The following is a 14509-nucleotide window of genomic DNA, read 5'->3' as shown; positions in this document are numbered from 1 at the left end:
GATCTGGCATTGCTGTGGCTGTGGTGTAGGCTGGCAGCTGCAGCTCCGATTAGACTCCTAGTCTGGGAACCTCCATATGCTGCGTGTGCGGCCCTAAAAAGCAAAAAAAAAAAAAAAAAAAAAAAAAAAAAAGTCTGTGCATCTGTTATCAGAAAGGTTGAGAAGTCCATGCTTTGGCATTGCGTTACATTGAATGAGGGCAAATGACAATCTGGTGGCGAAGGTGTGGGTTTTCTTACCTCTTCCAGTCTGTCCAAGGCATCGTTCAGCTTTCTCCTCCTCTCCAAGGCCAGGAGCCAGACCTGCTGCCATTTGCTGACCAGTAAGTTGACCCTGGGATTCTTGGTTTCGATTTGTGTCTGGGACCCAGAGGGATAGAAGCTTGAGGCTGGGAAGCGTTTTCCTGTTAAAATAGGACGGTGGTTAGGACGGCAAAGTGTCCGGGGTTTTGAAATCTATTAGGACTTGACCTTGACGATTCGGAATCACCCTGATTACTGGGGGTTCCAAGTAGAAACACCCTAATTTAGATGATGCGTGATGTCTGGGTCCTTAAGAAGGATCACAGAGCACCCAGAGACAGCAGAGAAATCTGTGTGACAGGAGCCCTTGGGTCCTGGAACACGTTCCATAAATTCACGATGAACTTCCAGCCTAAGACCTGCGCCGATTTGGTGACCAGCAGCCGAGGGTCCCCCTCTTTGCTTCCATGTATGAGAACGGTTCCAGCAAACCCAGTTCTTTGAGGATGGGGCTGGGAGGAGGGAGGTGTGGGCAGGGGACTCCAGGCGTTCGCTGGAGCCACAGCAAGATGCCACAAATTCCCCATCAAGGACCGAAGTGTTTGCCCAGGATCCCACCTCCCCGAGTCCGCTATCCACTGAGACTGTCTGCCCTGCATCACCTCACATCCTAACCCCCGCCCTCCTATGGTCCCCCCTCATTCTGGTTATTGCTCACGAGAGTTTCTATAACTTCACAGAGCGTTTCCTCATCTAACTAAATGGCTCAAAACAACCTGGGAAAATCAATTTCTGGCCCATGATTCTAAAGGAAATCTGTGTCCAAGCGGAGGTTTGCCCAGAACGCCTAACCCCCGTGGGACTCTGTTAAAAAGATCACGAGCGAATATTTATCCCAGAGGCGTGCTAAGCACTCCATCCCCATCAGCTCATTAACTCTTCACCACAGTCCAACGAGACTGTCACTCCCCTTTTACAGACCAGCAAGTAGAGGCTCAGGGAGGGTTTAAGTAACGTGGCCAAGGTTCCATGTCCCAGCTGGGGGGTGGGGACAGCCAAGCAGCCTGTGCCCAGTTCCCAACCACTTTGTCCCCTTGCCTCCTTGGGCAAAACATGACTGCGACAGGCCCCCAGCCATATTTTACTAAGGCACCATTCAGAAATACACAAAACTGCCTGGTACAAATCGTCCTTCTTTGAAAGCTTATCCACACTAGCTACTACTAGTTCATGTCAATTCCTTGGGTCAAGGCAGCCTAGGAAGTATGTACATAGGGCTGGAAGTCATAGGAACATGAGCAAAATCTATCAGATGCTTGTCACGAATGAGCAGACAGGTCGTGACCTTTATCCAGGTCATGGTCACTCCTGTTCCATTCCAGCTGAAGATTATTTATATAACAGAAGCAAAGGGAGACCATTCAAAGGGGGTGACTGATTGCTGTTCTTGCTGCAGATTTTTCTAATTTCTTCTGGCTAATCTGAACGATGGACTTCGAGCACATGGAGTTACATATAGAGACCTGCATCTGTCTTTTTAGTTTTAAATAAGTTGCTCTAATACTTAGCCCATGTATTCTTTCAAGACAATCTCATAGAGAGCCCGTGGAGAATCACTAATTGGTCCAAAGTTTTCAAACCTTAACTCAAAATAAAGGAAACAAACTTCCTCGCTTAACAACCCTCTTTTTCTCCTTTTTTTTTTTTTGGTTTTTGTTTTGTCTTTTTAGGGCCATGCCTGCAGCACATGGAGGTTCCCAGGCTAGCGGTTGAATTAGAGCTGTAGCCGCTGGCCTACACCAGAGCCACAGCAACTCGGGATCTGAGCTGTCTGTGACCTACTCCACAGCTCACGGCTACGCTGGACGTTTAACCCACTGAGCAAGGCCAGGGATTGAACCTGCATCCTTATGGATGCTAGTTGGGTGCGCTAAACCCTGAGCCATGATGAGACCTCCTAACCATCCTCATTTTAGAGAGAGTGGGCCTTGCTTACTTCCGGCTCGCCCCTTATCCAAGACCGGGATGTGGGACTGCAGGGAGGAGGGGTCAGCAGCTCTCCTCTTGTAGGTCTTGGTGACTTTATCCACATCAGGTTGTTTCCTGGTCATTTCCTCCATGAAGCTCTGGAAGAACGAAATGATGTCAGTTAGATAAACGTATACCTTGACGGACTTGCACTCAGCCAAAGAAATGAAAGCATGTCATTTGCAGCAACATGGATGGACCTAGAGACTATTATACTAAGTAAAGTAAGTCAGAGAAAAAAAACAAATACATGGTATCACTTGTGGATGTCATACGGGAAATCAAAAAAAAAACAAAAACAAAAAAAACCAAAAGATACAAACGACCTTATTTGCAGAACAGAAACAGACTCAGAGACCCTGAAAACAAACGTAGAGTTCCCAAAGCGGGCAGGTGGGAGCGGGGAAGGGTAGACTGGAGGTCTGGGATTGGCATGTGCACACGGAGGTGTACGGATGAGTGGCCGATGGGGACCTGCCGTACAGCACACAGAGCTCTGCCCAGTATCGTGGGATGGTCTGCGTGGGAAGAGAATGTGAAGGAAAATGGACGTGTGGATACGAATAACTGAGTCACTTTGTTGTAGAGCAGAAATGATCACAACCCTGTAATTCAACTACACTTCGATAAAAGTTTAAAAGACACAAGTATACTAGAGAAGACCACCTTTAGAAATGAATTAGAAAAAAAGGATGAAAGGAACACACGATTATTTCTGAAAAAGGAATAAAACAGCATGTCTTATCTAAGGGGGAAAAAAAATCTAACCATCATAATATAGCATTTACTCATTTCTAAAGACTACAGGAGTTCCCTGGTAGCTCAGCAGGTTAAGGGTCTGGCATGGTCACTTCTGTGGCGCAGGTTTGATCTCTGGCCCAGGAGCTTCTGCATGCCAGGGCGTGACAAAAACAAAAACCAAAACCAAAAACCGAAACCCAAACAATAAAATTAAAAAAAACACAAAGACTATCTATCAGGAGTTCCTGTCGTGGCTCAGTGGTTAACGAATCCGACTAAGAACCATGAGGTTGCAGGTTCGATCCCTGGCCTTGCTCAGTGGGTTAAGGATCCAGCATTGCCGTGAGCTGTGGTGTGGGTCGCAGATGTGGCTCGGATCCTGCATTGCTGTGGTTCTGGTGTAGGCCGGCGGCCACGGTTCCAGTTGGACCCCTAGCCTAGGAACCTCCATGTGCCACAGGAGCGGCCCTAGAAAAGGCAAAAAAAAAAAAAAAACCCCAAACCAAAAAATAAATGAAGACTGAAATGCTGTAGCTGGTAAGTAACTACAGCATCATGAAGGCAATCTGCTTTAGACTGAGGACCACAGGGGAGCAGCTGGGTGAGAAACACAACCTGTGAGATGGCACAGCTCCCCTCCATAGCGAGAGGTTTAGGGTTAAGGTGGCTTTGATCTGCCCAGACACAAAACAGCCACAGGAAACGTGGACACATTTAAAATACCCCCCTCAGGAAGTACACTCTGCCAAGGAGGGTCACAGTCATTCACATGCATTTCACAGGGTGGACTGTCTGGCCTTTTCCCTCATCTCAGGCTTCCCGCTGCAGGGAGCAGGTGACCAGGATGTGTCACAGAGACGGAGATGGGAAAAGTGGTGGGAGGAGGACGAGGCCCACTAAAGTGAGAAATGAAGCAACACAGGTCTTCAGTGTCTCCCAAACCGGAGAATGCCGATCACTTTGGTACCCTGGACAACAGAGAACACGGCCCCGCACACTTCAGGGCCATCACAGGCATCAAGTTCTTTCTTTCTTTTTTTTTGGCTGAGCCCATGGAATGCAAAAGCCCCCAGGCCAGAGACTGAACCTGTACCACTGCAGTGACTAGAGCCATAGCTGTGACAATACCAGATCCTTAACCTGCTGAGCCACCAGGTAACTCCAAGTTATCAATTTCTTATACTTTTATTAAAATACAACAACAGTGTTACCTGCCTAGCCAACTAAGCTGACACTTCCTGATTCTCCTCATAAATGCATTTTTTTCCTTTTTATGGCCACACGTGCAGCATATAAAACTTCCTGGGCTAGGCAGGGGTCGAAGTGAAGCTGCAGCTGCGGTCTATACTACAGCCATAGCAACACTGGATCTGAACTGCATCTGCAGACTACACTGCAGTTTGCAGGAACGCCGGATCTTTAACCCACTGAGCAAGGCCAGGGATTGAACACGAATCCTCTTGAGATATCAGGTCCGTACCCCGCTGAGTCACAAGGGGACTCCAATAAACACATATTGAACAGACAAGTAAGCAAACAAATAAATCAGTGTGATGCATGTCATTTCAGAACGGGAAAGAGGCGGGCTGTACAGAAGTCATGTTTTGAGCGATTGAGCAAGATGACATGTTCCCTTAGAGACATGACGGTCTTCTCGGGAGGTGCTGAGCAGCAGAGAAGATGCAGACATGGACCAGTAAACCGGGGGGGGGGGGGGGGCCAGTGGAGGGGGGAGAGAGAGACCTATGGGCAGTGAGGACAGGATGCGGGGGGGGGCAGGGCAGAAGCCCAGCTCCATGGAGCCAACAGGAAGGAACGTGACAAAACCAAGGGACTGGGCAGAGCAGCCTGGACAGCGGTGGAGGCGGAAACGCAGGGAGGACCGGACGGGAGGACCGCAGTTTACCTGGTGTTCCGCGATGAGGGCCTTCACCTCCTCGATCTCCTGGGGGATGACCTCCTTGTCCTTGTCAGTCAGGGTGGTCTCGGCCCACTGCAGCCAAGCCAGCAGCGCCTCCAACAGCTCCTGCTTAGCGATGAGCCCGGCCAGGGCGCTGGCCAACCTCTGCTGGTGCTGCTTCGCCCAGGCCAGCACCTGTCGGGAGAACAGAAACTTCCTGGATTTCTTCCATCTTAGGGAAGAAGTCAACCGATGGAAAATACCCGGCATGTCAAGGTAAATGAGGCTCTCTGTAGATCCCATCAGTGGTACCAAGACCCAGTCTGCGGAGCATGTGGGAGCCCTTTGCGATGCTGGGCAGCCTCAGGAGCTTGGAGACCTACATCCACACCCCACCTCTGCCCCCAGGCTTCCCTTTCCTTTTAATTCATTTATTTTTTTTGGTCTCTTTTTCTTTTCTTTTTTTTTTTTGCTCTTTAGGGCAGCACCCACAGCACATGAAGTTCCCAGGCTAGGGGTCGAATCGGAGCTGTAGCCACAGGCTTACACCACAGCCACAGCAATGCAGGATCCAAGCTGAATCTGCGACCTACACCACAGCTCACAGCAACGCCAGATCCTTAACCCACCAAGTAAGGCTGGGGATTGAACCCACGTCCTCATGGATACTAGTCAGGTTCCTTAACCACTGAGTCACAACAGGAACTCCTCCTTTTGATGTAAGTAAGTTCAAATATGCATTCCCTCATGGATCAGGTATGCTCACTCCATGAGGCACAGGGTGGAGATAAAAACAGCTAAGATCCAAAATACAGAATGAGTTCACTTGCGTGTACAGTTCACTCCCCAAGCACACCCTGCTTGGGAAAGCCTATTCACTCGATGTGGTATGGAAATATTTGCCTTTTTGTCTATCAGGGACATACTGCAGAATTCCCTTAACTTTTTTTTTTCTTTTTTGGCTGCACCTGCAGCCTACGGAAGTTCCCAGGCCAGGGATTGAATCCGAACCAAAGCTGCGACAACGCTGGCTCCTTTAACTCACTGTGCCAGGCCGGGAATTGAACCAGCAGCACCACAGAGATGAGCCAGATCATTAACTCCCTGCACCACGGCGGGAACTCCTAATACTCTTTGATTTTTTAAAGAAAAGCAGGTTGCAGGACAGGTAATACCCAGAGGAATGGTCTCCTGAAACACATTTTTCTCTGCAGAGGCCCCATGGTCCCTCGGCTGGAAATGCATTGTTAACTCCTCAAGTTTCCACGTCACCCCCTTCCCCCCCGCCAGTCTCAAGGCTACTGACCTCCTCGAACCTGGCCCGGATGATGGTGATCCAGTGCTTGATGGTGGTGATGGAGTCCGGGTGGCAGATGGCCAGGATCGCGTCCCCCATGGTGGTGGCCTTATTGAGGGCGGTGCGCTTTTCCTCCAGCCTCTTCATGAATTCCTACGGCAGAAAAAAAGACGCCTGTCAGCTGTGGGCCTGGGCTGAAAACAAAACGCCAGTCACGTCCACCAGACAGAGTTACGCCAATAAGCAAAGACTAAAGGCAGTTTACTAACTGCTGGAAACCATCCGCTCATTGAGAAATGAAGGGAGGGGAAGTTACAAAAAACTGGATAAAGTACTTTCTAACACCATCTCAAAATACAGGTCTAGGATCATGGCTTGTGCTTTATAAAATACACTCTTCAGTAACACACTCGCCTCAACTTGATTATCAATACACTAGTTTACTATAGAATTGGGAGTGACACTAATCCCAGAGGTAGAAATAATATTGATTCAAAAGCGTGAAGACAAGGAGATTAGCGTTTAAAGCGGCTTTAACTGCAACAGGAATAGATACCAAAAAGTGCCAAGGGAAGAGAGCAGGCTGGCAGTGAAGTAGAAATGGCTGGGCTGTGGGTGTGAAGGAGTCAGGTGAGGCTGGATCAAGGGGGCCTGACAGTGGCCATCTCTGTGAAAAGTGTCCCTTTCAAATCAACCTTTTTTTTTTTTTTTAAATAAAGACCTCACATACAAACTATACTTCTTCATCAAAAGGAATCCACGGATGCATGCATGGATCACGGAACTCTGAAAGCTGAAAAACGAGGACCTCTGCCCTAAAACATGTGAGACGCCTCCCAAAGCCTGCACTGAATTTCAAGAATCCACTGACCACCCCCCCACCCCGCCCCCGATCCATCTGGACCCCTTTCTAAGATGAGGGTGCCAGAGGCTGCAGGCGTGGATGGCACTGGTGTAACCCATGTCGTGGAGCCCGGGGTCCTTTGTTACTAGCACGTCTAGTGACCTTTGTTTCTAGCCTCTAAAGCAGCTGTCATATGCCTCCTACTCTGGCATGTTTCTGTGATAAAACAATCCGTTTGACTACACCTCTACTATGTAGAGCTCCACAAAGTCAAAGACTGCATCTTATCGGCTTTGTACCTTTGTGACTGAACAGACGCTCTTTAACCCTTTATCTTCCCATTTTTACTGGTGGGGAGTCAAGGCTGAATTACTCTGTAATATGATCTACTATTTACGTTTTTTCCTTTTTCTTCGGGCTGCCCTGCCACATATGGAGTCCCCGGGCCAGGGATCAGATCTGAGCTGCAGTTGAGATCTATGCCACAGATGCGACAACGCCGGATCCTTAACTGACTGTGCCTGGCCGGGGACTGGACCTACGGCCCAGAGCTGCAGAGATGCTAGAGATCTCACTGCACCACAGCGGCAACTCCGACCTTTTTTTTTTTTTTTTTTTTTTTTTGTCTTTTCCAGGGCTGCTTCCCCCAGGACATAGAGGTTCCCAGGCTAGCAGTCTAATCAGAGCTATAGCTACTGGCCTACGCCAGAGCCACAGCAACACGGGATCCAAGCCATGTCTGCGACCTACACCACGGCTCACAACAACGCGGGATCCTTAACCCACTGAGTGAGGCCAGGGATCGAACCTGCAAACTCATGGTTCCTAGTCCGATTCATTAACCACTGTGCCATGACGGGAACTCCTGACCTATTTTTAAAATATCGTGACCTACTTTAAAAACATTTAAATTTCCCCCAGTATAGACCCCCACTTCAAGTGAAAGAAAAACCTGACTCGGAAGAGAGAAAACCAGAGCTTGCTCAGAGCTGTGTTTTTCCAGAGGACGACTGGTCCAGCCATGTGCTTGTAATCGCTGCCCCGCCTGGGAGATGGGTCCTGCCTGATGCTGTGCCCTGGCCAACAGCTCCCTCCTGTATCTGGGCTCCCCCAGGCCCATCCCATCTGAGCGCTGCCTTCGGCGATTTGCACTTATGTGGGAAAGTTTGCCACTTTTAGAAATTAGATTATACTAAGAAGTCTCTAGTCTTAGGGCTAAGAAATGAAATAGTCTGTCTTTCTTCTATCAGAGAATATGTCAAGGGAAGCAGAAGAAATGAAAAAGAATGAACTGTGTTACTGCAAAATATGATTATTACAAAGAAGCCCTTTATAAAATTGCATGACATTTCATGCTATTTAAAAATACTTAAAGATTATTTGCTATAAAAGCCACTACCCCGGCCCCCTGATGTTTCTGGGGGTTTCCTGACCCTGTGGTGACGGTGGTGACTGGGAGTGGGTTCAGATATGCACCCTGGGCTTCAGAGGACACTCGGAGACCCAAACCCAAGTGTGTCACGGGGACCCAATGACGCCTGGTGGTCAGCCTGCAGTAACATAAACGAGATTTTCAAAATATCCAACTCAATCACAAATTTACAGTAAATGTGGTGTAACTTTCCTGCTCTTACAGACTAGCTTCAACTAAGAGGTGTGGGCAGCCTTTCATTCCTCCAGACAGTGTTACACAAGCTCATATCCCTTTTAGTAACAGTAAGACAGTATTCCATTGCTATTATCGGTCAGGCAACCCATCACTGAGAGAGGGTCATCATTAAAATAGGAAGTCTCCACAGATGATGTCATCCACGCTACACTGGGATGAATGATGTATTTCCAACTTGACCTTGAAACACAAGGTTATTCGGTCGTGTTAAAAAAAATCCTTTAAAGTTAATGGGAAATGCTGACATCAATACTACAGTGCAAATTCCTGACTTTCAGAGTCAAAGACGAAAAAAAAGCCATCCATTAGGAGCTACCTAGACTCGTCTCTTAAGGGTTTTTCTAGTTCTATGTATCATCACAGGAAAAATCTTGACCTGAACACTCAATGGCCAGACTTTTACTTATAGTATATATCACATGTAATCAAGTGATATATATACTACATATAACTACAGTACATATACATAGCTATTACAGAACTGATTTTTAAATTTATATTAAATTTAACATTTATAACTTATACTATGGGTTACTTCTCCAAAGAATTTAAAGAAGCTCTTCTTTTTTTTTTGGTCTTTTGTCTTTTTAAGACCACACCGGCAGCATATGGAGGTTCCCAGGCGAGGGCTCTGATATGAGCTGCAGCTGCTGGCCTACACCACAGCCACAGCAACGCAGGATCCGAGCCGCGTCTGTGAGCTACACCACAGCTCAGGGCAATGCCAGATCCTTGAGCCACTGAGCAAGGCCAGGGATTGAACCTGCAACCTCATGGTTCCTAGTCGGATTCATTTCTGCTGCACCATGACAGGAACTCCTGAAGCAGCTCTTGATTAAAAACAGAATTGGCAGAGGCTTAAAAATAAAACTCAAAGACCAGTTGTTCAACTACCTGCTGGTCTTCCTCACAAAGGTAAAAACTATTAATTTGCAATCCTAATGGTGTAATTTCATAAATGCCACACTAAGGAAGTTTCATCTTTGAAATGAACGTACATGCACAACAGAAGTGACCAGTTTTGGTCAGGAGCCAAATAACCCCCTACAGAAACAGGCTTCCTAGAGAGAGTGCCTATTTTTAGAACAACCATCTTCTGCAAAGAAAACATAAAAAGACAGCTACACACGTGTGCGGAGGGGCAGGGGGCAGGGCTTATGTGAGCAAGGAGGACCCAGGCACATTCTCCAATGTGCCAGATCCTTCCCTGCTTCTCAGGAAGGAACATGCTCAGGCAACCCCAAGTCTGTTTTCTCTATTTGCTTGGCTTTCTCATTTAGTTTTACTGCACATTAATATAACTCACTTTATGCTGATCGATGAGCGTCCGAAGTGCATCCTCATCGTCTGGGAGAACGCCATGGAAACGAAGGGTCTGCTCGGCTTCCGCCAGCCACTCCAGGAGGGCGTGGACCACCGCGTGAAACTCCTCTGCCTAATGGTTCACACACACCCCCCCGGAAGAGATTCCCAAACATGCTTGTTAGGAGGGCAGATTCTTCCACTCGATGGAAAGAAAAAAAAAAAGCCTCGAATTTAAATTGGTTCCTGGGATGCATTGTTCCCGTGAAAAAGATAAGAGTTACAGTGCTTGCATTTTACGAATGTAAGAAGACACCTAACGTATCAAGAAGGCCTAGAGGAAGAAGAATTCACATTTTCACACTCTGATTTTAGATGACCGGCAGCCCGCCAGGCAGTTGGAAAACATGCTCAAGAAGCACTTTTCTGTGAAGATTAGGAAGCTCTCCCTGTGGGTAACTGACATTCCCTGGGCAGGAGCTGGGGGAGGACCCAGCAAGGATGCTCTAAGAACTTCCTCCCCATGAGGGTCCTGGCTGACACACGGAGCCCGTGGTCCTTCGGGGGAACGGGTCCCGCTGGGGTTCAGGACCATGGTCAGCACTCCCCTCGCCGTCACTGCGGCCCTCACCTGGCGCAGGGCCGCCTCCAGCCGGGTCTGCTTGGATATGGAGAGCGCGCACACGGTCTCCCAGCGCGTGCTCAGCTCCTGCATCTGGACCCGGACCCAGGAGGAGTCATCCCGGCTGCCCTCCACGAGCTCCCGGGCAGAGCGTTTCAGTGCCTGCACGCTGCTGGTCCTCTTCCCCAGCTCCTTCTGGAAGACCTAGGAAAACCAAATTAAAAAAAAAAAAAATGAATTTCCGATGACAAAGCCAAGACAGGAACTCGTCCTATGTGAGGTATGTCTGCGCACACCACATCAGGTACTGCCAAGGCCTACAGCTTAAGGACCCATGTTTTCTGCAGAATCTTTAGAAAATACAAGACACACAACCAGGCCTGTATCAACTGGCTCATTTTTTTAAGACATGAATATTCCTGTTTTACAGAATTCGATGAAACGGAGTGCTAATTTTTATTTTTATTTTTTGCTTTTTAGAGCTGCACCTGCAGCATATGAAAGTTCCTGGACTAGGGGTTGAATCAGAGCCGCAGCCAAGAGCTACACCATAGACACAGCAACGCTGGATCTGAGCTGCACCAGTGACCTATACTGCAGCTTTCAGCGATGCTAGATCCTTAACCCACTGAGTGAGGCCAGGGATCGAACCCAGGCATCCTCATAGACACTCTGTTGGGTTCGTAACTTGCTTGAGTGACAACAGGAACTCCCACCTGGCTCAATCTTGTAATGTTCTCCTGAGCAAATGCTACTTTTTAAATGACACGGTGGATTTAAATGATGGTGTCATCCTTCGTCATCTTCAATCCCACACTAAAATGCATCACGTTTTTTTTCCGTGACAGTTTATTATTTAACTGATTAATTTATTATCAATCTTATTTGGCTGTGCCTATGCCATGTGGAAATTCCTAGGTCACAGCAGTGACAATGCCAGATCCTTAACTGCTAGGTCACCAGGGAATTCCCAGTTAATTTTTAATTTGATTTCTATTTTATATTGGAATATAGTCGATTTAACAAAGCAGTGTCAGTTTCCCTTAAACACTCACATCTATCATTTCCTTCTCACATCCTTCTGAGAGCCTTTAATACACTGTCCCAATCCCACTGGAACCGTCCGTGGCCGTTCCCAGTGTGTGCTGGCCACCTCGCTGCCCCCCATCAGCACACACACCCAAGGGACTGACCAATGGCCAAGCGGCCCTCGGAGGCAATGGCAGGGATCCCTGGGTGGTGGGGGTGGAGAGTATGGGCTTGACACACTGTCTTTTTTTTCTAGAACAATCCTTTGGCATGCCTTTTGCAGCATTCTCAGCCCTAAACCATAATATCACCTGAATCCTTATCTGTCACCTTGGAGGAAAAGCTTTTTTCTCTCCCGCCTCGTGTTGATGAACCATGATGGTTCAAATGTCTTATTTTGTCCACAGACTTAATCCCTCTCTAACCAAAGTCCCTGCTTTGACTCTGAGCTTTCAAATGACCAGCTTCACATAGAAACTAAAATTAACTTATTTTTCTAAGAAATCATCACAGATGCATATTATGGAGCACATTTTATCATTTTGGCTAGGCCCATGAATTCCCATTTACTACTCAGATCACTGATAGAAGTGAGCCCACAAAGAATAATCCAAAAACAGTGTGATGAATTTTTGGCTGGTTTTACGCTGAAAGCATCAAATGAGATGTGCCCGCAGAGACGCACACAGCCGCACAGGGCTCGAAGGTGACAGCATCCAACGGACAGCATCCATTTGTGACAGGACTGGTCTGACAGCTCTGAGTCAGCTTGCCAAAGGACTTTGTATACTTCTTATTGGGCCTTCCAATTGCATTACTAATGCTGAATGATTAATTCATTTTTGTTGACCTTTGGTATGTTAAAAAACCTGGCAAGTGCCTAGGGGAGTAAATATTTAGACAGTGAGCTTATAAAAATTGCATTTATGTGAAAAGTAACATTACTTTCTTCATTTCTCATTGAATGAGGGCCAGGGAATGGAAACGTCTGTATTAATCATGCACAAAACATTTATTTCAATACAGGCAAAGCAACCCAACTTAAAGTTCTGAAACTGTCTGTCGGCCTGCTCTATGGATGTTCTTCATCTATTCTTTTATTTTCTGTTCATGATCAAACGTAGCAAACGCTCTTCTATGGAAGTAATGAGACAGTGGGACCACGAAAGGGGAAAAAAAACATGCAAAAGGACCAGCCATTTCAAAAAAGCACAGGTCGGATCAAAACAGCCTCATCAGGGAGATAGAAAGAGAACATTTTAAAATGAAATAAATGTTCTGAACTCAAAAATTACAGGGAGAAAATATGACATGAACTCCAGGGCAGTGCTATAAGCTAATTGGACAAGAGCCAGCCTTGACACCGCCCTCTGCATTGGTACAAGACTTCAGGTCGTTTTTAAGGTGAAGCTGTAACACAGCATTTGATCATAATTTAGGACCAGGACGTCTCAAATTATCCATCTCCTTTGGTCTGCACCACAGTTCAACACACATATCTGGAGACGGCAAGGAAACCAATCTCCTTGAGGTAAGGGTCAAGCCCTTAATGGCATATGCTGCTGTCTCACAAACACAGAGTTCAAGGGTCAAGGTTAAAACCGTTTTGAAAAAATAAAAGGAGCTGAACAGGACCCCCACAGGTCATGTCACAAATCTCATCTTGAAGCAATGACCTAGTTCTGGGCCCCCCGAACGAATGATTTTAAATTCTATTACATAATGATTTAACTGCATAACCAAAGATCGTAAAACATTCCCAAAACATGTTTTGAAGCGCCAGACCATGAAATCGCTTTCCAAGTTCTAGCAAGGCTTTGGCTATGGAAATGAAAAACAAAAGCATTTCCCTGGCACGAAAGTAATTTTCTGCATCACTTTTTTTTTTTTTTTTTTTTCCTTCTTTGGCTGTACTTGTGGCACTCGCAAGTTCCGGGGCCAGAGGTTGAACCTGCGTCACAGCAGCAACCTGAGCCTCTGCAGTGACAACACTGGATCCTTAACCCACTGAGCCACAACAGAACTGAATCCTGATCACTTTTAAAGTTGGCTTCCTGCTTCTGCTCAAATGTACATATATTTCAATATCGAAGACTATTCTGTAGTATGATACAGAGTCTCTAGATTTTAAAAGGCCAAAAGAAGTGGTTACAGTTCTCTCTATACTCAGAATAACCAAAGGAGATAAAGCTGAATGTCCCAGGTAACAGTACCTTGTGATTATCGATAAGATTCATCACCAAATCGATGTCACCGTGGACAGGCTGGTCCTCAGCCAGCTGGGGCTCGACCCTGTACAGCCAGTCAATGAGGGCCTGCAGGGCGTCCGTGAATTGTCCAGAAAATAAGAGAGCTTCTTCCAGTTTGTTTTGTCTGGGGGGCAAAATGGAAAAAAACTCATCTGAGCAACCGAAGAGCCACCCTATATATCCGAACATCTTCAATTCACCTCTGCAGGCAGAGCAGCCCTCAAGACTACGCTGGGGTTCATGGCTGTTTCTCTGCTTTCCTTGGAAAATAACAACACTTGCCTCCAATTTTCTTTTTCATTCCTTAAATACACGGCGTCTGTTTCAGGAACATTCCCTCAGCATCATCTCATTGAGCTTTTAGTTTCTTCATAAAACGGTGCCTTTTCAATTTAAAAGATGCAAGTTTTAAAGCATCACGCAGTAAGTTTCACTTCTAGGGTGTACAAGTCTCTGGATTTTAACACGTATATATTCCTGTCACATCAGTGCAATCAAGACACAGGACAGTCTACCACCCCGAAACCTGCCTCAGGCTGGCTCTTCACGGGCACAGCCACAAACATCTGCCACGCACGGGCCTGTC

At 46.9% G+C, this 14509-nt stretch overlaps 1 protein-coding gene across 31 annotated transcripts in view; it reads right to left on the bottom strand.

The window, feature by feature from the left end:
- The window catches only part of DST (dystonin), a 487727-nt gene that overhangs the window by 15572 nt on the left and 457646 nt on the right, over positions 1-14509 (bottom strand). For all 31 annotated transcript variants that reach the window (XM_021098565.1, XM_021098572.1, XM_021098573.1 and 28 more), the window contains 7 exons: positions 13888-14047; positions 10655-10849; positions 10028-10156; positions 6218-6361; positions 4918-5106; positions 2239-2368; positions 240-403 (listed from right to left, as the gene is read on the bottom strand). In XM_021098565.1, coding sequence (XP_020954224.1) covers positions 240-403; positions 2239-2368; positions 4918-5106; positions 6218-6361; positions 10028-10156; positions 10655-10849; positions 13888-14047 — 1111 coding nt within the window. The remainder of the gene's footprint in view (positions 1-239; positions 404-2238; positions 2369-4917; positions 5107-6217; positions 6362-10027; positions 10157-10654; positions 10850-13887; positions 14048-14509) is intronic.

Source organism: Sus scrofa, chromosome 7 (assembly GCF_000003025.6).
Source record: "Sus scrofa isolate TJ Tabasco breed Duroc chromosome 7, Sscrofa11.1, whole genome shotgun sequence".
NCBI lineage: Eukaryota > Metazoa > Chordata > Mammalia > Artiodactyla > Suidae > Sus > Sus scrofa.
This window is presented reverse-complemented; position numbering and strand designations above follow the sequence as displayed.